A 23528-nucleotide genomic window follows, 5' to 3' on the forward strand; every position below is an offset into this window, starting at 1 on the left:
CTAAAACCAGCTTGAACATCAGAAGTTCACGGTTCACGTATTGCTGAAGCCTGGCTTGGAGAATTTTGAGCATTACGTTACTAGCGTGTGAGATGAGTGCAATTGTGCGGTAGTTTGAGCATTCTTTGGCATTGCCTTTCTTTGGGATTGGAATGAAAACTGACCTTTTCCAGTCCTGTGGCCACTGCTGAGTTTTCCAAATGTGCTGGCATATTGAGTGCAGCACTTCCACAGCATCATCTTTCAGGATTTGAAATAGCTCAACTGGGATCCCATCACCTCCACTAGCTTTGTTCATAGTGATGCTTTCTAAGGCCCACTTGACTTCACGTTCCAGGATGTCTGGCTCTAGGTGAGTGATCACACCATCATGATTACCTTGGTCATGAATATCTTTTTTGTACAGTTCTTCTATGTATTCTTGCCACCTCTTCTTAATATCTTCTGCTGCTGTTAGGTCCATACCATTTCTGTCCTTTATTGAGCCCATCTTTGCATGAAATGTTCCCTTAGTATCTCAAATTTTCTTGAAGCGATCTCTAGTCTTTCCCATTCTATTGTTTTCCTCTATTTTTTTGCACTGATCGCTGAGGAAGGCTTTGTTATCTCTCCTTGCTATTCTTTGGAACTCTGCATTCAAATGGGTATATCTTTCCTTTTCTCTTTTGCTTTTCACTTGTTTTCTTTTCACAGCTATTTGTAAGGCCTCCTCAGACAGCCATTTTGCTTTTTTGCATTTCTTTTCCATGGGGATGGTCTTGATCCCTCTCTCCTGTACAATGTCACGAACCTCCATCCATAGTTCATCAGGCACTCTATCAGATCTAGTCCCTTAAATCTATTTCTCACTTCCACAGTATAATCATAAGGGAGGGATTTGATTTAGGTCATACCTGAATGGTCTATTGGTTTTCCCCACTTTCTTAAATTTAAGTCTGAATGTGGCAATAAGGAGTTCATGATCTGAGCCATAGTCAGCTCCTGGTCTTGTTGTTGCTGACTGTATAGAGCGTCTCCATCTTTGGCTGCAGAGAATATAATCAATCTGATTTTGGTGTTGACCATCTAGTGATGTCCATGTGTAGAGTCTCCTCTTGTGTTGTAGGATGAGGGTGTTTGCTATGACCAGTGCGCTCTCTTGGCAAAACTCTATTAGCCTTTGCCCTGCTTCATTCCGTATTCTAAGGCCAAATTTGCCTGATATCCCAGGTGTTTCTTGACTTCCTACTTTTGCATTCCAGTCCCCTATAATGAAAAGGACATCTTTTTTGGGTGTTAGTTCTAAAAGGTCTTGTAGGTCTTCATAGAATTGTTCAACTTCAGCTTCTTCAGCGTTACTGGTTGGGGCATAGACTTAGATTACTGTGATAATGAATGGTTTGCCTTGGAAACGAACAGAGATCATTCTGTCGTTTTTGAGATTGCATCGAAGTACTGCATTTCGGACTCTCTTGTTGACCATGATGGCTACTCCATTTCTTCTAAGGGATTCCTGCCCACAGTAGTAGATATAATGGTCATCTGAGTTAAATTCACCCATTCCAGTCCATTTTAGTTCGCTGATTCCTAGAATGTCGACGTTCAGTCTTGCCATCTCCGTTTGACCACTTCCAATTTGCCTTGATTCATGGACCTGACATTCCAGGTTCCGATACAATATTGCTCTTTACAGCATCGGACCTTGCTTCTATCACCAGTCACATCCACAACTGGGTATTGTTTTTGCTTTGGCTCCATCCCTTCATTCTTTCTGGAGTTATTTCTCCACTGATCTCCAGTAGCATATTGGGCACCTACCTACCTGGGGAGTTCCTCTTTCAGTATCCTATCATTTTGCCTTTTCATACTGTTCATGGGGTTCTCAAGGCAAGAATACTTAAGCACCCTGGGAGACACCAAACCCCTTTAGAAGGTTTGATTAGGTTAGCTTAGGTGCTGGGGCATTCTTCAAAGAACTTTCATTAAAACAAAGTGAAAGGAAATCCAGGTGACTCTAAATGTTGCTGCTTTTAAAGGCACATTCACCATAGCTTCTAACACATTTCATTAAAAATAAAACCCACCTCCGCTCACCAAGGCTTCTTCCATTTTTGCTTTTCTAGTCAACCTATTGCACAAATATCAACCGAGTGCCCACACTGGATTGCACAACGTCACAGGATGGAAGGGGACGTACTCTCCCATCTGATGGCTGGCTCCTCTTTCCAATGTGGTTCTGACTGGCTCTCAGCTGGTCCCACCCTTCAACGACTGGAAAGTCTGTCATCAGAGCCATCAAAATCTGCTTCCTCAACTTCAAGTGACAGCCTCTCCACTCTATGGAGCTCTATTGAATAACTTCCACTCCTCCGCTACTTGGAATAGCCCTGAGGAGTCTGAAGATAATTCTCTGAAGTCTGTCTCTTCTTCTCTGGGCCAAATAATTCAACCATTCACCTTGTATTTTATCTTTCCTTAGCCTATCTGGACCACCATCTGAGAGACCATTGAGCAAAAGTCCCTGTTTAAATATGACAAGCAGAACAAAACATGGCAAGTACCCAAGGAAGCTCCTATGATGGGTTCATTGTCTCCTAAAATTTTCATGTCACAACTTTCTCTACTCTTTTCATGTCAGGAGCCAATTTTCCATTGTTGGTCAAAATTAAACTCAACAGCACTTCCTCTTGTTGCTTCCACTTAAGAGAACATGGCAAATTAATAATTTATCAGATATCTTCTATTTAGCAGGTGACCAACGACTGAACGACTTCACTTTCACTTTTCACTTTCACTTTTCACTTTCATGCATTGGAGAAGGCAATGGCAACCCACTCCAGTGTTCTTGCCTGGAGAATCCCAGGGACGGGGGAGCCTGGTGGGCTGCCGTCTCTGGGGTCACACAGAGTCGGACATGACTGACGTGACTTAGCAGCAGCAGCAAGCTTCATCAGATGGCCCAACTTTGCTAAGCCTCAGATTCCCTATCTATAAAAAGCAAATAGTAATAGCACCCGGCTTATAAGGTCTGATGATGAGTCAACATGAGATAAGGTAAAGCACTTAGCATGGTGTCTGACACCCAGTAATGAGCCTCGTTAACATTATTATAGTCTTCCCCTGAAGCCCCACCCCAGACCTCTCCACCACTCTCCTACTCTCAGGATCAAGCTTCTCTGCACTCCTGGTAACTTTGCACAGGCTGCAACCATCTGTGAAATAAGGGATCCCACTCTATCCCCAGGCTTTAGCCCCAGATCTACAGATACTTCTGAAATGGTGTTTACTTCTTTGAGTTTCAATTTAATGTTATGAAAACAAGACATTTGGGAATGTTCTGGCTGTCCAGTGGTTAGGACTCAGCGCTTTCACTGCTGGGGGCCCAGGTTCAGGAAACTAAGATCCCGCAAACCGTACGGCACAGCCAAAAAATAAATTATAAATAAATACATAAAAACATTTTAAGAGCACTTTTCTTATTTGATCAGACCCTGTGCGTTGCCCGATCACTGTCAGGAGGCCTTCGGCTTCTCAGTCTCCTGTTACTTTTCTCCTGAGGAGGATTACAGGGCAATTTCTCTGGTCTCCCAAGGTATCTATAGACTCCCAGTTAGCTTCCTCTCAGCCCACAGACCTCTGTTTTTTGAGAGATAAACCCTCCCCTTTGCCAGGAAACCACTGCCTGGCATCACAGCCACAGTCCAGAGCATCGACCGTTTTCCAGGACCTTTTCTGCAACTTAACAGAAACCAGCACGCTCACCTTTTATCAGCATGTGGTAAGATGTGCAAGTCTTCACACCCAAAGATAACAAAGACTTCAAGTTCCCACCCCGTAGGGCAGGTTTTGTTGCCAAATTTATGTGCCAAGGTTTTATGATGATAATTACAAAAAAAAAAAAAAATCTATTTTAATTGCTCTTGTGCCTTCTCAGAATTTTCTGTTTGGTTTTTTTTTTTTTGGTCTTGGCTTATATTTTATTCATCCCACCCAGGAATCCTTTCATTAGCTAGTAAGCTATAAAGACACAATCAAGAAACATCCCAGCCTCCTCCCTTAGAGCCGTGAGGCCCTGTGTGGAACTGTTTGCAAATCACTGGTGTAGTTCAACCTCCATTCATCAGGTATCTTATTATTGTAATGCCAGCAGCCCAAAGGCCTGGACCCTCAAAATGGATTTTCTTATGACTAGATCAGATGGAACAGGCTGAACTATGAAATCGCTAAGTTCTAAGAAAAAGTGAAACACAAACGACATTTCCAGGAGCTCCATCCAAAAGTCACTTTACTTCAGTATCTAGGACATTTTAAATCAGTAGCAGATGCCAGCAAATAAAAGGGGAGAAAAAAATACCAACATACATATAAATAAATATACGTTTATGTATACACATGTATGTATATACGTATATGTACATACATATATTCTGTCAGCTGGTAGGATTCAAGCAGCCTGATTAGTATCTTACGGCCAAACACCCTCAAATCTTTTAAGAACAAAGACCTGAAAAATATAACGTTCCTTCTAAGACAAGTAAGTATTGCCTCCTTCACCAAGTATTGGCATTTTAGACTTTTGCTGAAACTGGATGAGGAGATACAAATTTCAGTCAGATTTTAAAATATAAGCTGTATTGAACAAAATACAGAAAAACTGGACTACCAAGTAGGAAAGCCCAGCAATTTTAATTAAAGAGAGATTAAACCTTTGCCGTTCTCTTTAGCAGCTGGACATATTAGGAAGGCATGACCACATTCTCCTGCGGGGCAAGAACCAGCAGCTCCTTAAGAATGTACACTGTACTAGTTTCAAAAAGAAGAAAGCGAGACAGGAGAAGTGGGGCCACCTGCCTGACGGAGGGTGGAAATACATGCACCTCGTTCACGTGGACATCTGAAAAAAGGACCAAAGAAACAGGAATGCTGGGGCCTCCAAGGATGGAGAACCAAGGAAAGTTCACAGTCCTCCAGCCTTTTGGCTGAATGTGTTCTGCAGAAGAATCCTTGGGTTTGGGGCCTCTGCAGATTCCACACACCATGACTCTGCTGAGGTCACCCAAAGAACCAAAGGGCAGCAACGAAAATCCAAGGTCAGCGGTGTGGGTGGGACCTACAGAGAACACTGGTGACTCACGTTAGAACCACTCTCCTTTTCCCAGTGTCATCGCTGCTCATGTTTCAAGATTCCCTTCCCAGCTCCCAAACCCTCTCTGCCATCTGTTGAGGGCTAATGCTTTCCTGGGTAGCTCACTCTTAGGTCATAGAACCATGGACTTTTAAGAGCTCAAAGAAAAACTGAAAATGGCCTTAACTGAATAGAAGGAGCAGACCTGGCCAGCCAGGCTTTGGCGGGGTCAAGGGAGGCGATCAGAAGAATTATGAAAAGGAAACATGCAGAATTACCTGGAGAACCTGCTGCTAACAACTCTGTTCTGCTGACAACAAAGGTACGAGACAGGGACAAAGGAACTGAAAAATGGAGAAAAACAGGGTGAGACGGTTTCAAAAGGCAAGACAGGAGCTCTCTGTAATCAAGGGACAGGAGTGGATACCTGTTCTACTCATATGAGTATTCGGTTCCAGATATGCAGAAGCCTATATGATATTATATAAACCAAGAGAACACACACTGCTTTCCAGGAAGAGGAATATAGGGAGGCTGAAATCGGGAGAAATTCCACTCACATGCTTCTTTACTAACCTAGAAACCTCTTAAGCCATTAATACCCAATTGCGGTTTATAGCTCAAAATGTGCTCTTAAGGACTTCAAACACAGCTAGCCACACAGACTGGGAGCTCGACCCGTCATCTGCCCCAGGAGCATGACCCAAGACGCTTTTGCCAAAACACCGCGATGTTCGTTCAGTGCACAGCCTACAGCATCCCCATCTCTGCCAAGCAATTAGTTATTCAATTCATTTACACTCTTAATTAGTCTGATTGTAACTTTGACTGGATTGTTTGAAATTGCCAAGTATTCCAAAGCAATTCAAAGTATCAGAGGAAGGTCCTGGGTTGGCCAAAAAGTTCGTTCGTTTTCCATAAGCGCTCACCCAAAAAATTTTTTGGGTAGCCCAATAAATAAAGAACATCATATGCAGATTTCCTGGGAGTGGCAGACCAAAGTCAAACAAAATGCCCTACCAGGCAGGGGTCATATTTCCTGGGCAGGTTGTTTTGTTTTTGTTTTTGTTTTAATTGAGATATAATTTGAGAAGTAACTGGGCAGGACTTGATAACTGATTACCACAGGGTTTTCTAGGCAATCAACAATAACAAACAGAAACATTATCTTGAGATTACAATACTAATGCATCTCTCAATGGATATACAAAACCCTGAATCCTAATTGTAAAGTCAAGTAAAATACTGGGCTTTTGTAGTAAGCAGGATGCTAATTCTCATCCTTCTGGACATTTGCATGCTAGGTAAGGCTATTGCAGCTCCACATGCTTTGTGTATGGAAGGCCTGCTCTTCCTTTTCTGAATGCGATTTACCCCTATAGGTTTCAAGAACTAGTAACCAATAAAAATGTACAACTTACATTTTTACAAAGAGGACTAGCTTTCTTTTCAAAGCCACCTTATACACTGATTCTGCTAACCTGGGCTAACATGAGGATGGTTGCCAAGCAAGAGTCACAATCTCAACACCTTGTGTTAATATAAACATTTCCTCTTGTTCCTTAAAGGTTACAAAGCCCTTGTATGAGTATCACCACATTCTACTCTAATAATCACAGGAGATGATCTTATATCCTTTTAATAGTGAGGAAGCCAAGGGCCTTTCTCAGTTGGGAGACCCATAAATGATGGAACTCAGGCTGTCACCCAGGTCTTCTCGACCTAGTTAAGAATGTCCCTGTCCTCTCACTAGCAGTGAAAACACATCTTCAGGTTTACAGCAGATACCTACTAATTGTATGGGGTTCAACAGGCTTGTGCTCACACTAGGTGTCAGTTGGCACTTGACAACGGAGATGCTGGCCCATGGAACTCAGTAACCTGCACCAGGGCAGTGAGAAGATGCATGGGGGCAGGGGAGGCTTCAAACCTCAGAATTCTTGACCTTCTCTTGCTTTCTGTTACATCTCTGGGTGCCTGAGACACCATGTGACGCAGTAAATGAGGACCAAGGTCACAACACAGACTTGTCTGGAGACGTCCCCTCCCCTTCATGGGTGATTTTAAAGTTTGAGGTTTATAAGGAAGGTATTTCCTAGCAACACAGCATGTCATTAGGCATTCTGACCACAAGGTGGTACTCCAAGCCCTGTTTACCTGCCTGCCCTGCTGTGCTGTGCTGACTCCTGTTCAACTCTTTTTGACCCCATGGACTGTAGCCCACCAGACTCCTCTGTCAATGGGGTTTCTCCAGGCAAGAAGACTGGAGTGGATAGCCTATCCCTTCTCCAGGGGATCTTCCTGACCCAGGAACCGGGGTCTCCTGCACTGCAGGTGGATTCTTTACTAGCTGAGCTACCAGGGAAGCCCACCTGCCTGCCCAGTTAAAGCAAAGGAAGCTACAGAGAAACTATTCAAGTCCCATCCCAGAGGTGAGCCAAGTCTCTGCAGCCACATTCCCATTAGCACAGACCCCGCTTTCTGGCATTTTGTGTCAGAGAACTGGATTGATACCCTGAAGGTATACCCAACCTTACTTGGCAGACTTAATTGGCCAGCTCTCTAGTTAAGAAGAACTACAGGCAATGGATATGTATCAACACTTATCCTCAGAAAAGTGAAAATTTAAAAAGTCCAGAATAGTTAACACCTAAAAGATTCAACAGTATCTAGTGGTGGCCAGGTGGACGTGAGGCAACTGGAACCCTCGTTAGCAGGGGCAGGCGTGTGGAAACTCCTCAGCACTCTGGGAAACTGGCAAGAGCTATTAACATGGGCCCCAGCGTTCCGCTTACATGTAGACCTGACAGAAGTGTCTTCACCAAGGGACATGTGCAGTGTTACTGCCACACAATTCACAGTTGCCTCCAACGTGAAGCTACCCGTGTCCACCAGCACCGAAAAGAACAAACGCACTGGTGTATATTCACACTGTGGAACACTATACGGCCATGAGAAGGAAGACTGTAAGCTCGCACAGCAGTACAGATGAAGATGACCAGGACAACCCTGGGTGGGAGAAGCCAGATTCAGTGTAATAATTCCACTGACCTGAAGTTCAAAAAGAGGCAAAACTTATTAAGGCTCAGAAGTCAAGACAGTGGTTACTGTGGGGAGACAGTAACTAAAAGGGAGGGTGGGGTGTCGGGGGGTGGTTTCCTCTGAGGGTTGGTGATGCCCTTTCTGTCTCCTGATTTGGGAGTTGGTCTACACAGGAGAGCTGAGTTTGTGAAAACTTCAGAGGTATATATGCACGAGGTGAGCAGTATTTTTTGTATGCAACTTCAATAAAAAGTTCATAAAGTAAAGAAACAAGCGTTGTGTTTAGCCAGCAGGTACAGAGATAAGAGTGGGAGTACGGGGCGTTATTTCCTGACACCGAGCCCTGCCCTGAGGCTGACCAGGACACTCACCTGGGGAGGCTGTGAGGGCCATCACACCATAGTATGAAAAAGCACTGGCTTCAAACTTCATACCTTCTTTTCCAGCTTCTACTTCCACTTTCCCCTGTGAAAAGGAAAAAGGGAGCATTTTCAGCCTACTTATATGAACCTCTTTGTAAATTCTATGCAAGATTTAGTCCTTCCTCAGATTTTGGTCCAAATTCCTTTCCCAACAATACCAAGGAAGTAAAAAGCCTCAGGTAGCCCTTTCCCGCTTGGACAGAGGAGAGGGTTAATCCATGAGAAACTGGATTTAGCTGGAGGTGAACTGGGGATGGTAGTGTGATGTTTAATTTCCATGAGTTCACTTAGTAGTCCCCAGCACCCCTGTTCATGGATTCAAGAGCCCTCCCAGGAACAGAAGGATAGGGCTCTTGCCCCATCCACGGGGCAACACTGAGAAAGCGCTCTGTGACCGTCATCCAGGCAGTCCCATGGGAGCCTGAGTCGGAGCAGAGTCAGGGTTAAGGGCCAACATGGTTTGTGACCATGAAACAAGGAGGACTAAACCAGTTCCTGAGGGCAGAACTTACTCTTCTCTCCCTATCATAGTCGTGACCAATTGAGCAAACAGCCCGCAGGCCAGTCCCTGGTCATCCAGACACCCAAGAGGCGCCGCGACACTGCGGTGCTCCTCTTGTCTTGGAAAAGCACCTAAGAAATGTCTTTCCATTAGGACAAGACCTCTTCTAAGGTTCTTCCTTCTTTCCTTCCTCTAACTTGATCACAACTTCTTCACTCTCACCATTTCTTCTGGGACAGGCTGTGCTTTACTTATTCCCCCAGCCTTAGGGTTCACCATAATCTTTTCATGGTAGGTGATATCAACATGCATTTTTCTGGGCTACCGGAAAACCCTCAGAAGCAAGTTGTATTCTAGATTTCTAAGCCAAGGATCAGGAAAGTCCTTGCTCATCTTACCTGTAATTCTTGCCTCTCTGGTAAGAGTGTACCTTCATGGTATATCCTTTACCATGCATAAACAAAACTTAAGCTACCATTTATTGAAGAGGAACTGTGCCAACAATCATACTGCTTTATTAATTCACTTAATGCTCACAATTCTATGAAGCAGACACAATCATCACCCTCATATAAATCAGGAGAACGGGGCTCAGAAAGATGAAGTGACCAAGAACAAGCTCTTAATCAGTATGCTACACTGTCACCCACGAATCCAAACTCTCACCACTGTGATCACTCCCTTTTATTCTACACTAAATTCCCATTTATGGAAATCTTTTCTCGAATCCCTTCCTCAGAAAGCCATCTGTTGTCTCTTTTAGGTTTTCCTTCACTCGATGGAAAATACTAGTTTTATCAATCTCCAACCAATTCTCTTGCTATTATACAAAATCAACCTGCAAACCAAAAGGTGCTAAAACCCTGACCACACAGGGTCCTATAGGAGAGGCTGTGCAGCCTTGTGAGAAGACAGCCTTTGTGCTCCAAGAGCACACAGTTCAGGTAAGGGGAGAGCACATGAAACGCCATGATACAAGGCAGTGAACAAAAATTCCACATGAGGAAAAAGACAAGAACACAAGGACTTCAGGGAGAGAGAAAAAAAATTACTTTCTGTTCTTGTATAAAGACAAATTTTACACAGGAAGGAAAATCTAAGGAGGAGTAGGATTTGAGCCAAGAGAAGGGAACAGTGTCAAGGAAGGTCAGAGGTGGGCAACAGCAGGCTCAGTGGGTTTACCAGGGAAGAAGGGGAGAGGGGTTTGAAGAGAGTTTGGTGAGCAGGTCGGACTGTGGAGCTCCTTGAAGGATGGGCCAGCTCAGTAAGGTTCTTGAAAAGGTTTCAGGAAGATCAAGTCTAGATATACACAAAGGCAGTAACCACAGGACTGGAAAAAGATCGCCATGAGAGGAGCCATGGATAAAGAATGAACATAATTTAGTGAAACCGTAAGGGAGAAAAGCATAAGGAGAGAAAGGAGGGGTGTCGACAATTCCAAGAAAAGTTTGCTTTTAGTGACTGGAAGAACGGGGACTCCACGCGTGGAGGTGGAAACACTAGGAAGGGCGGTGATGGGAGCTGGGAAAAGAGGACGAACGCCCTTCAAGAAAACAAGACCTTTCGAAGAGCCCATCAAAAAGGCTGAAATGGAAGAACAAAGGTCAGGGAAAAGGTCAGCATTGGAGATGGGGATGTGAGAGAGAAGAGAAAAGTGGGTGGGAAGAGAAAAGGAGCAACTGCAGACTGTGACTGAGAGCAGGAGGAAAAACAAACAGAAGTAGAACCAGACGACCGCATCACCGCAGAGGAGCTGAAGAACCTCAGAGTGAAGGGACGGACGACCGCATCAACGCCGAGAGGACGAGGGAAAGAACCTCAGAGAAAAGGGAGGGACGACTGCATCACCGCAGAGAGGAGGAGGGGAAGAACCTCAGTGAAGGGACAGACGACCGCGTCACCGCAGAGAGTAAGAACCTCAGAGTGAAGGGACGGACCACTGCGTCACTGCAGAGAGGAGGAGCAGAAGGACCTCAGAGTGAAGGGACGGTCACCTCACCGAGGAAGGCACTGTGGCCTGAGGGGGTCTTTTCCCGAAGAAATCAGACAATGGATGGAAAGGGAGGGCAGGCGGGACAAAGCACAGGAGGCAGGGCCACAGAGGGGAGATGGCAGCAGGGTGAGGAGGGTGCTGTGGGGTTAATGAGGGCTATTCTGTTGTTTTTGTTGTTTAGTTGCTAAGTTATGTCTGACTCTAACACCCTTGCCTGGAAAATCCCATGGACGGAGGAGCCTAGTAGGCTGCAGTCCATGGGGTCGCAAAGAGTCGGACACGACTGAGCGACTTCACTTTCACTTTTCACTTTCATGCATTGGAGAAGGAAATGGCAACCCACTCCAGTGTTCTTGCCTGGAGAATCCCAGGGACGACGGGGCCTGGTGGGCTGCCATCTATGCGGTCGCACAGAGTCGGACACGACTGAAGCGACTTAGCAGCAGCAGCAACACCATGGACTGCAGCCCGCCAGGCTCCTCTGTCCATGTGATTTCCCGGGCAAGAATACTGGAGTGGGTTGTTGCCATTTCCAGGCAGAAAGGGAGGACAGTTAGTGGAGGGAGAAGAGGTGGGAACTTAGGGAGCAAAAGCCAAAAGCTGGCGGGAAAGAATAGGAGGCAGGGTCCCTAAGAGAGGTAGGGAAGGACAATATTCAGAAATGGTAAGCAACAGAAATGGAAGTGCCCGTTGGTGGATACCTTCAGTTATATGTCCATTTCGTCATGGACTAATCCTTGATTTTGTATCAGGGAGCTAGGATGCACATAGATGCTATTTGAAAATGTCTGCCTTGGTGATTGTAAACTCAAAAGTGGCTGCAAGACCATCTCCTAACCTGCATTTCTATGCAGAAAATCAGGAGGCAGGATCAAATGCCGTAAAGACTCTAAATGACGTCCATCTGTATGAACCACCCGTTGATCTGGATCTTTTAATTTTTTTTTTTTTTAAAGAACAAGTGACAGGGCCTTCCGTGTTCCGTGTCCCTGCAAATGGGTATCAGCTCTGGAAACTCTGGGCATTCTAGCCTCTTGAAAGACTCCCCACAGCTGTCAGTTAGACCAGGACGGCTGCTCAAAAATTCTCAGTCCCCTCAGGTGATCTCTCCCTGCTCCCTAAGACTGGCTGGCAGGCAGAGGAAGATCAGCTACCTTCCTTGTGGAGTCTACCAAGTCTAGATCCATCAGATTAAAGGCAGGTATACTAGGTCAGTGGTTCCCAGCTTGGATCCCAAGAACTAGGAAAATCCATCTTCCTCCTCAGGAACAAAGAGAGGGTTGCCACATTTTTATTTCATAAGAGATTTTTTTTAAACACACAGCTATCTGTGTGAGACCATGATTTCACAGAAGCCCAGATATTTTAATCCCCAATATAGAAAATACATAATTTCAGAATGTGTGCTTAGTCGCTCCGTCGTGTCGGACTCTGTGACCCCATGGACGGTAGCCCACTAGGCTCTTCTATTCATGGGGATTGCCAGGCAAGAATACTGGAATGGGTTGCCATGTCCTCCTCCAAGGGATCTTCCCAACCCAGGGATCGAACCCAGGTCTGAATTGCAGGCAGATTCTTTACCAGCTGAGCCACCAGGGAAACAAACTGAATACACATAGCTGCATGAAGAACTCATTGCCACTGTCCTTTTTTCCCCTCATTTTGCCTCAAACTGGAGAAAACTTTGTCAAGTATCAAGCATTTAGGAACTGCTGCCCTAGGCTAATCTTGCTTCATTTATAAAACGTTAGTAGAGAAGACGAACCCTATGGTTCTTTCAGTTCTAACATTCTGTGATTCTACAACCCCCAAAACTACCCAGACCTCCTTCTCTAGACTGAGGCTTTCCTGACCGGCAAGTTTTAAAAACATCCAGTGAACACATTTTTATTCATCTGTGTGTGTCAATGACTCAGAAAAGTGACCATTTTCAAGTAAACCTGCTGCTGCTGCTGCTGCTGCTATGTCGATTCAGTCGTGTCCGACTCTGTGCGATCCCCTAGAGGCAGCCCACCAGGCTCCCCCGTCCCTGGGATTCTCCAGGCAAGAACACTGGAGTGGGTTGCCATTTCCTTCTCCAATGCATGAAAGTGAAAAGTGAAAGTGAACTCGCTCAGTTGTGTCCAACTCTAGTGACCCCATGGACTGCAGCCCACCAGGCTCCTCCGTCCATGGGATTCTCTAGGCAAAAGTACTGGAGTGGGGTGCCATTAAGTACACAAAACAGCGCTGCCCTTTGAGGAAATAAGTATCTTGCTGGGCTCAAAACAATCAGGGAACTTCTCAGATAACGACTTTCTATATACAGAAGGGGCTATGTATCAATTTTACTTTTGAAACATTCACGGCTTTGCTCTAGCCTGTCACCAAAAAAAAACTGGGACAGGGCAGGACAGACTCCCAAAGGAAGAAGGGGCATCACATGGGTAAACTGACCAACAGGAAGAAGGCTTCACTGCCCCAAGCAAAGCTGCTGGCTCCTCGAGTACAGTGACTCCCACAGGATCCCACCTTTCCTTGGAAAAAGGTGTAACTCCTTTCAAAGTTTCTAAGCATCCACAAAGTGCTCAGTGATCACATGGACCTGGCCTCTAGGGAGAAGCCTCAGCTGTCCTCGCTGGCATGAACAAGGTCAAGCGATCAGTGGAGGCCATGGGCTCATGGCTGAAGACCCTCAGATCCCATATGCTGAGCAGCTACTTGGTCTCCTGCTCACTCTGGAATTGAGTTCTCTTTTTATGTCCTGTTTTTCAAATCATCATCACAAGTAGGCTTTGACACGTACAGGGAGATACCATTAAATGCCAGGTCACCAGCACTACCCAATAGGAAGAGGAACACCACCCATCCATTCTAAAGCAATACTTTTTCAATCTGGAGTCCACAGATGTGGTCCTGGGACTCAGCAAGTTCATAAATGCTTAAATTAAAAAAAATTTTTTTTGATGGTCAAAAATTAATGTACACATATTTCAGGCTATCTTGTTGACCATCATCTAACCAAGTGCTACCACCAGATGTCAGTGCCAGCACTTGCCTTTACTGCTCAAATCTCTCTGTTAGGAAGCTGTTCTTACTACATAAGTCATTGTGGCTAAGCCTTCTACTCATCCAGATGGGAGTTTGTTAAGACTCCACCCTAGATGTAATGAATCCTCAAGAGATTCCCAAGCACACTGAAGTGTGAGAAGCACTGAGCCAAAGAGAAAGCAGCGAGGAGGACTAAACATAGAAATAATCCGGTCACACCCAGCAGAGGCCAACTAACAGCACAACATACTGTACAAACATACAAAGTAGCTCAAACTGAGCACAGGGCTGGAGGGTGCCTTCCTCGCCAGGTGCAGGGGAGCCGAGTGCGCTGGATGCAAGAGCAACAGTCTGGGACCACTGGCACTTTGCTGTCAGCCTGAACAACATCATTTACACATTTAAAGTGCTAATTACAAACTTGTTCTCTTCATTGTTCTATACAAGAGTTCTCAGCTCAAAGGGTTCAAAAGGAACTTATATTGGTTTCATATTGGGTTGGCCAAAGAGTTTTTTGAGGTTTTTCTGTAAGGTGTTATGGAAAAACTCAAATGAACTCTTTAGCCAACCCAATATTTATACATACTTTTTTAAAAAAAATAGGGTTGACGCTAGGTAGCTATTTTTTTTCATTAACGTGACTGTGTTATCAGTACATGAGTCAAGAGTGAGGAAATATTATCCACTGAGACACATAGGATCCTGCAACTCAAAACTCCATGAGAAGGTTTGATATTGAAGGCTTAAAATTCCTTTCCCAAATAGCAGGTGAAATGATGTTAAGTATTGTGTTTTTTGTTCACTGTTCATCATGGATTTTTACAGAGATTTTTTTTTGGTGGGGGTAGAGGGTTTGTTTTCTAAAATCAAGAATGGATGTTTACCTCTGTCAGTTGCCTTTTTGATAACTATCGATAGTATAAGGATTTTTTCTTTTACTGCTTTCTTAATTAACATGGCATATTTTAGTTTTGTTGTCCTTTTATTAAACTGGCCCTAAATTTCTAAAATAATCCTAATTCAGTCACAGTGAATAACTCTTTGGGTCTACTGTTGGTTTCTAACTGCTATCTTTTTATTTAGGACTTCTCCATCAATGTGGATAAGTGAGACTGGGCCACAGTAGTATTTACTCAGACTTAATTAGATAAGGCCATGTTGTCCTAAAGAATGCATATGACAGTCAATCATTTTTTTTTCTATGTGTGTAATATAGAAATTGAATTCTTTAAAGTCTCAACTTTTCCCCCAAGTGATTCTTTTGATTCTAGCTGCTTTTCAGGGGGGCAAGGGAGAACTTCTAGTTTTGCTTTTTCTCTTATCACATTAATTATGGCATGAGAATACTAAGTTTGTTCATCTTTTAAAAGACCCAATCTTGATTTTGTATATATGTAGAGTTTTTTCACTTTAAAAGTTATTTTCATGATAATCTATTATTTAATTTGTTCTTTTGAGTTTGTTGCTTTGCTCTTTTTCTATTACAGAAAATTATAGGTATCTTTTTTCTTATGCAAATACTTACAGAAATAAAAGTTTAAAATTTGCCATACTATGTATACAGTATTTATATTATTTAATAGTCTTATGGTATTTTATGATAATCTATATATTTTCTCCCTAATTCAGTTGCTACTTAGGGTTTTTAGTTTGCCATTAATTCACAATTTTTAACATATTTAAACAGGTAGTACATACACATGGAAATTCAAAAAGAGCAGTAAGTTTCCCTTCCACCCTATTCCTAGTTCTCCAAACCTCCTCCTCAGAGGCAATGATTATTATGTGTGTGTAAAGGAAGAACGTAGGTTCCTTTAACACAAATGAGAACATCTTATACTGTCTGTTATATACACATCTTTGTAAGAGAACTGACCACAATTTTAAAATAGCTCTGTACTTTTCAATTATGCATTATGTTTAATTTTATTTCATTATGATCTGTACAGATTGTTTTTATGAAATTTCTTTCTGAATTTACTAGACATTACATGTGACAGCAAATGACCAATTTTTATGAAGTCATATAAAATGTTTTTAAAAGTGTACTTCCCTAGCTTTATATTTAATTTTCTTCAACCTGGTTAATTTTGTTTTATTATGTACACAATTTAAAACTAATATTTTTTCTTCCATTTTTATGATGGTAGAAAAAAAATTTCCATCAAAATTATGTTCCTATCCATTTCCATTATTTTATTAAGTTATTTAAGGTATGTAGAGCCAATAAAGTTTTCTTTCACTATCTACTGTGTTTTTATCAAAATACATTTTATTTAAAAAACTATTTTCTCAGATAAAACTTGAAAGTGCCTTTTTATTCATCTGTATGTATGTGCCCCATAACCTATAGGATATTCTTTTAATTAAGCTTACTTGAGTGGTTTGCCCTTTGAATAAATTTATTTCATCTAGGGTTTAAACTCAAAATGATGTTTCTATTTATAATTATATTCCAGACATCAATCATTTGATAAGAGTTTTCAAGTATCTTCAGAAGAGCGCAGCTCGCTAGCCCTGGGACAGGAAGGGAAGGCAGCTACTGCTGCTTTCTACTAATTTAATGCTCTTAAAATACAGTGGAATATATTCAATAATCTGGCATGAATTTCCAATGATGGATTAGTGATATTTTAGCTTGGACTATACTCTGTATGGGGCTTCCCAGGTGGCTCAGTGGTAAAGAATCTGCCTGCCAAGGCAGGAGACACAGGTTTGATCCCTGGGTCTGAAAGAATCCCCAGAGGAGGAAATGGCAACCCACTCCAGGATTCTTGCCTGGGAAATCCCACAGACAGAGGAGTGTGGAGGGCTACAGTCCATGGGGTCACAAACAGTCAGACATGACTGAGCGACTAGGCATATGTTAGACTGACAGGGTATTAGATTTCATTTTGTCATACTCTGCGTACCTCAAGTAACTGGCTGGCTCACAAGAACATGACTTTCACCAAACTCTATAATTTGAACACCTCCATAAATCCTGTACATCTTTATAAAACCCTCATGACATCATCAGTTCCAAGAACTTGTCACATTTACAAAAATATTTAACATGACACAGGTATTCAAATATAGTTACATAGACCTAAAAGTCTTCTGAAAAATATCTTTAAAGATTTACTTATAAAAGAACAAAGATTATGAAGTCCCTCTTCCATAAAATCTACTTTTAGATCTATCAGCCAGGAAATGGCTTTCTTACATACCAATAGAGCATTAATGAATCAGAATTCATAAATGCTAACTATATAAAAATCAACAATTGAAAGCCATAGAGTTTCTACTATTACTGAAATTCACAATGTCAACCCTCAGAGTTCTCCGAAATAAACTGTCTTTAATGTCATTTAGCTTCCCTAGGTTTAAGGAATATTCATATCTACCTTTTATGAGAAACATGAATGCTTTTCCTTCACTGTGGTAAATAAAGTTAATTCTCAATAGCCCCCTCAGAGTTTCAAGCTCATCTATCCCCAGAGAAACAAAAAACACAGCTCAGGACTGAATGAGACTAAGTTTAGTAGAAGCATCAGGGTACTGACTTAGAAAACCTGCAAACAGAAGTTTCCAAGGGAACACCCTATGAAAGCAGCATATACCCAGTTAATCCAGACTTTTCTACAGCTCCTGACTTCTGCATCCAGAATTCACTGTACAGGCCAAACATAGGGCATGAACACAACACTTCCCAGAGTCTCCAACATCTAGACATTTGATAAACGTTACTTTCAAATAAAAGAACTTTAGTTCATTTAGATAACTAGGACTTGCTAGATGCAAACTGTAGATGGCCCTCTGCTGCTGCTAAGTCGCTTCAGTCGTGTCCGACTCTGTGTGACCCAATAGACGGCAGCCCACCAGGCTCCCCCGTCCCTGGGAGTCTCCAGGCAAGAATACTGGAGTGGGGTGCCATTGCCTTCTCCTATAGATGGGCCTACCAAGTGCTAATTATACTCTTACAAAGATCCTTCCAATTCTTATTAGGAAGTAACCAAGAAACAGGAGAATGCTAAAAGGGCTAGTATTCTCGTACTGAAATACACTCAGAATTCCCATAAAAGTAATTGTTCACTAAATAGGTATAAGAAATCAATAAAACGAGCACACTGTTCTTTGTACTATGCATGTTGGTCTCCATGCCAAGAACTGTGCTCTACCAGGTGAAACTGTGAGATAACAAGGGCCTCCTGTCAACTCAAGCACAGAAGCCCCTCTAAGAGGACTCAGAATGGAGGGACCTTCTCACCTTATATAGTGGATTATGTTATAATAAAGAAGGAGGTAAGTAACCACTGCCGTGAGAGGCTGTGATTACCCATCAGTTGCTCATTAAAACAGAATCTGGTTAGTAACCAGGAATAAAAGCAATACATTCGGGTTTTTCCATAACACCTTATGGGAAAACCCAAACGAACTTTTGGGCCAACCCAATAAATGGATTATTCTGACAACATTAAGAGAAGAGATAATAAGGAATCTCTAAGAAGCTGTGTAAGGCCAAGTCTTAATGAGGGATGGAAGAAAGAAAAGACAATGAAAAGAAGACCCAAGGAACTCACAACACTGACATTTCAAATGTCCAGCCAAGATTTAGACACACACAGTTAATTCCCCAAACTCTTCCAAAAAACAAACACCTGAATTCACCCTTCTTCAAAGGAATGCCTCGATGCCTCAGCAATCACCAAGTGCCTATCAGTACTGGAAATTAAAGTAACTAACGACACTGCTTTTGCAGATATGAAAACAGGGAGATGAAATTCTCCCACATATAAGGCCACCCCAGAAGTTAAGTGTGCAATCCTTGACACCCATTCACCTACACCAAGTCTCCTCAGAGCTGGAAGGGTGGGTACTCAATGAGATCAAACAACTATTGATTAATACTTCTGACCTGCAAAATGAGAACGAAGTAGTCTACAGGTTTGTTTCGCTGGTAGAGGTAGTATTCTGGAGCTTTCTTGTTCTTCTCATCATACTTCAGTTCCTGGATGACATTGGGGTGCTTTAGCAGCCTTAGAAGGATCTTCTCTGACATCTGGGATGGGCTAAATGCTTCTACTTCTATAGATATAAACACAACTCGATATTACACTTCAAATGGATGGAAAAAATGATGCTAGTGATTAAAGTGTTTAAAGAATACTTGGAATCGAAGCAATACAGCATGGATTAATGAGACTTCCGTTTCGTGATCCACTGGGGGCAGATAACCTGGGAGAAATTAGAAAATGCTGAATTCTCATGTTTGTTGCTTTAGAATTTTTCTTTTTCAACCTGTCATTGGTATCAGGTATCATAAAAAAAAAAAAAATACCCTCATTTTCTGACTGACACAAAGGAAAATCAACCAGAAGCAGGCTCCATGACTGCCAGGACACCCTGCAACAGGCCACAAAAGACTGACTGTCCAACAACAGCCAAAGGAAGAAGCAGAGGTCAGGAAGCGTCTAAGCGTGGGTTAGTACCAGGTGCTCAGACGCAGTGCTCACATCTCATTCTCCCATCGACTACCCTGAGAAAGTCTGGAAACAGAGGAAGGTAGAGATTCAGAATAAAAGCAAGGCACGTGCACACAACAACATGCACTCCAGCTTGCTATTAAAAAAAGTAATGTTGATCTGAATTGATAAAGATAGTGATTTCATTTAAAATAACAAAACCCCAAGTTACTGACTTAAGGGTGCTATACTGAAAGTGAACTTTATGGTATCTCTGAGGCAGAATAAGATAACATCTAAATTGTGGTTCTTAAATGATGAAGAACAACATTATCAGAAATAAAAAAAATAAGTTATTGTTCATATGTCTTAAAAGGTTTTTAATTATGTTATATGTGAGACCTATAGATTCTGCATTAGTTCAGTGACTTTTTTGTAATAACAAAATAAGATAGTACATCACAGAAATTTTGGAAAATACAGAAAAAGAGAAAGAAGAAAATAAACCTATAAACCAACCACTCATAACCATTCTGAGCAATTGGTATTTCTTTCCCATACCTCACCTAGGCATGAGTACCATGTATATACGTGTGTGTGTACACTAAAAAATACAAGGATAATCTTGTGTACACATGGCTTTATACTGTTTCTTCTTACTTTACACTAAGTATTTTCACATGTGATAAGTATTATATGATGAGCCTTTCGAGGTATCTGAAAAAATGATCTTAAAGAGTGTATAACCTTCCATCACGTGGTTGCTGTTAGCCTTCTTTTCAAAATATCTCAAGTACACTGCATTCAGTTGAAAGGCACTGGCTGCCCATCTTGGACACAGACGTCTTCTATAGGCCACTGGGCACTCTCAGATTCTCTCACACTTCCCCCTGGCCAACAGAGCTCACCCTTCACCTAGAGAGCCATCTGGGGATGTGAGCAGGGTCAGTCAGTCTCTCAAATCCGTTCGACCTTGACCTCCCTGGAGCAGTCACTGCCGGCTGGGTCGGTGGTTTTAATAATGTGAACACTTGCCTCCTGGAATAGGCCTGAGTTAACAATCTGCTTTGAAGAGGCCGTCAGGAAATCTATGTCAGAGTTCTGAGGATTTCTGATTTCATTACAACCAGAAAGGGTAAAGATTTAATTTTGAGAATTTATTGTTCTTCACTGCAAATCATAGCACCTGTGCCACCACTGATGTCCAACTGTTCTTCCGAGGCAAGCTGAAGAGAGAGCTACTCAATGCCTGACACACCGAGATGGGGTCTGGTATGCACTGTCCGCCTACTCCGCCAGCTGGCTCTCCCCTGGACTGAGCTGAAGCGGATGGCCTGGCCTACCGTTCACATGCAGTGTGGCACTAACATTCATCCTTACCTTTCAGACCAATTTTAAGTTACTGGTCCACCCCTGGTAAATGTCTCAGAGGGTTCATGCCGACACTGAACATAGGAGAGGAGAGAATTTAAAAAGAAAAAAACAAAACAAAACAAACAAAACAAAAAAAACAAAACACAAAAGTGGCATTACTTATCACCCCAGGTCCCAGGCTCCACCCCCAGCCCACCCCAGTCAGCGTGGGCGAGAAACTTGCTCCAGGGTTGGCAGAGATTTCAAACTGTGATAAGCGCACTTGCCTGTTGCTAGGAAACGGTGCATGGCCAAGAGAAGCTGTGGTGATATTTTAACCTTCATCTCGCTGTCTGTTTGCTTAAAGGCAGAAAAATCTTGCTTTCTTTCTCGATGGGCCACTTTCTTTTTCGTTCTGTTATCAGCTGGGGGAGGAACGAGAAAAGGAAAAAGTAAGGAAACACATTCCATTAGATCAGGGCTCTTTTTGAACAAAAAAGGACATGATATATTGGAAAGGCTAAGCTCGCTCTCCAGATGGTGGGCACGCTACATACAAACAGCACGTGGAGAGGGGAGGGACACTCATCGGATCAGTGCAGCACAGGCGTGGCTATGACACAATCCAGAGTATGAAATCACAGGTAACATGATTAGGGATGACCGTGGACACACACTGGGAAGATCTACAGGGCCCTTCTAAGTATTATTAATGGGCAGCTGTGGACAAAAATCCTCCCCTCGTAGAGCCTTTACACAACCACGCAGCGACAGGACATGAGCCCAGGGCGCACACAGGCTCCTGCTACTCAGGCTGCCACACAGCAGGAAGAACAATCACACTACAGAAGACACAGAGAAGCGTGTCCCTGCCAGCCTCTGCTGAAAGAGCACACACACACACACACACACACACACACAACCTCGAGAAATGAACAAGAACACTTTCACAGAACAGTGATTATTTGTGATTGATTTTAATAATATTATCTGTTGATCTTAGTAATAATACCCCAGACCATGAGACCCTCAAGGTCAAGCAAATACGAAGGAGTGATTCAGAACAGAGGTCAGCACATTTCCTCTGCAAAGGGCTGGACAGTAAATATTTCAGGCTTGCGGGCCATGTACACTCTGTTGCAACTACAACTCTGCTGTTGAGCAAAAAGAAGCCATGTGAAAATGAATTAGCAGGGCTGTGCTGCAGTAAAACTGTATTCTGGATAGGACATTTCAATTCTGTATCATTTTTACGTGTCACAAAATAATATTCTTTTGACTTTTTAACAACTGAAAAAATGTTAAGAAAATTTTTTTTAGCTTGTAAGTGTAGTTTGCCAATCCTTGATCTTGAACGTGTCAAATGCAAAACTTCTGAGTATTTTTCTGGACAAAGTAATGATCAAGAAAAAACTAGGTTAGAGACAATTTGCTTGCTTTTCCTAATTGCTTGCTTTCCGCCCTCAAGAATCATGAGTCTTTACATTACCATTTCATGCCTAAGGCAAAACACTGACGACTAATCAGGCTTGTCCTGGGGAGAAGGCAATCACAACCTGGAATTTTCCTCTGTCCCAAATTCTCTTTAAAGTCAGGCAGCAAAAATCAAGGCAAGCATTCTGAATCATTTTCTAATGTCAAAGGTCGTCATCATCCCTGAACTAAATCAAGACTATCCTTGAAACACAGTTCAGTATCTCATCTCAGGAAGCCATGTATGAAATCAGTCTCATCAAGGTTTAAAAGAAGTGAGCTGAAGTGTAAACATAAAGGCGCATAAATGTCTAGATTATCTTTCTTACACTGAGGATTACCCCTGGGGAAACACATAAATATGCAGAGACACACTTGGTATTAAACAGTCTCTGTGAGGAAGGATGAAAAGAATGTAAACACACAATTAACAATATTCTCTATTATGAAAGCTCTGATTATTTTCCAAGAGTCAAAAGGATAAAACACATAGGGACCGGGGTTGTTTAAAGAACACTATACAGATGTGAGGGAAAAAATAAGATCCATTTGGGAAGCAGGTCAAGAAATAAATATTAATTTTTTTTTTTTTTAAGGGTGGACGGAAGACTTCAGTTTTAAAATGAGGGACATTCCCTTTCCAATAGGCCTGAATAAAATGACTCTGCTTTGAGCAAGGCTGGTTTTGTCCTTGGTGCTCCAGGCCACCTGAACGGTCCCTCTTCCCCTCCAATTCAAGCTTGAAAAGCTCAACAGGATACAAAGAGCCCAAATTCTCCTTCTCTATACCACCTTTGACAGCCCCTAACATCTCAGGCCTCAGGCCATCTTTGGCATTAAGAAACTCTTTAAAGAGTATTACTTTGCTAAGAGTGAGGCTGAGGAAATCCAACAGTTGTGGATTTAATAGGACAGAATGCAGGTTCATTGGCCAGCCCAGGATCCGGCCTATGTGTGTGTGCTAAGTCACTTCAGTCGTGTTTGGCTCTGCGTGACCCTAAGGACTGCAGTGCACCAGTCCATGGGATTCCCCAGGCAAGAGAATCCTGGGGTGGGTTGCCACGCCCTCCTCCAGGGGATCTTCCCAATCCAGGGATCGAACCTGTGTCTCTTAAAACATCTCCTACACTGGCAGGTGGGTTCTTTACCACTAGCACCACCTGGG

General features: G+C 42.8%; 1 protein-coding gene across 1 annotated transcript in view; it reads right to left on the reverse strand.

The window, feature by feature from the left end:
- Window positions 1-23528, reverse strand: part of CNNM2 (cyclin and CBS domain divalent metal cation transport mediator 2) — a gene marked incomplete at its 5' end in the record, with an annotated part of 182471 nt that overhangs the window by 9102 nt on the left and 149841 nt on the right. The window contains 4 exons of the mRNA XM_010859598.1: window positions 5383-5448; window positions 8518-8611; window positions 18991-19160; window positions 21178-21315. Coding sequence (XP_010857900.1) covers window positions 5383-5448; window positions 8518-8611; window positions 18991-19160; window positions 21178-21315 — 468 coding nt within the window. The remainder of the gene's footprint in view (window positions 1-5382; window positions 5449-8517; window positions 8612-18990; window positions 19161-21177; window positions 21316-23528) is intronic.

The sequence above is a fragment of the Bison bison genome, unplaced genomic scaffold (genome assembly GCF_000754665.1).
Source record: "Bison bison bison isolate TAMUID 2011002044 unplaced genomic scaffold, Bison_UMD1.0 scf7180017864456, whole genome shotgun sequence".
Classification (NCBI taxonomy): Eukaryota; Metazoa; Chordata; class Mammalia; order Artiodactyla; family Bovidae; genus Bison; species Bison bison.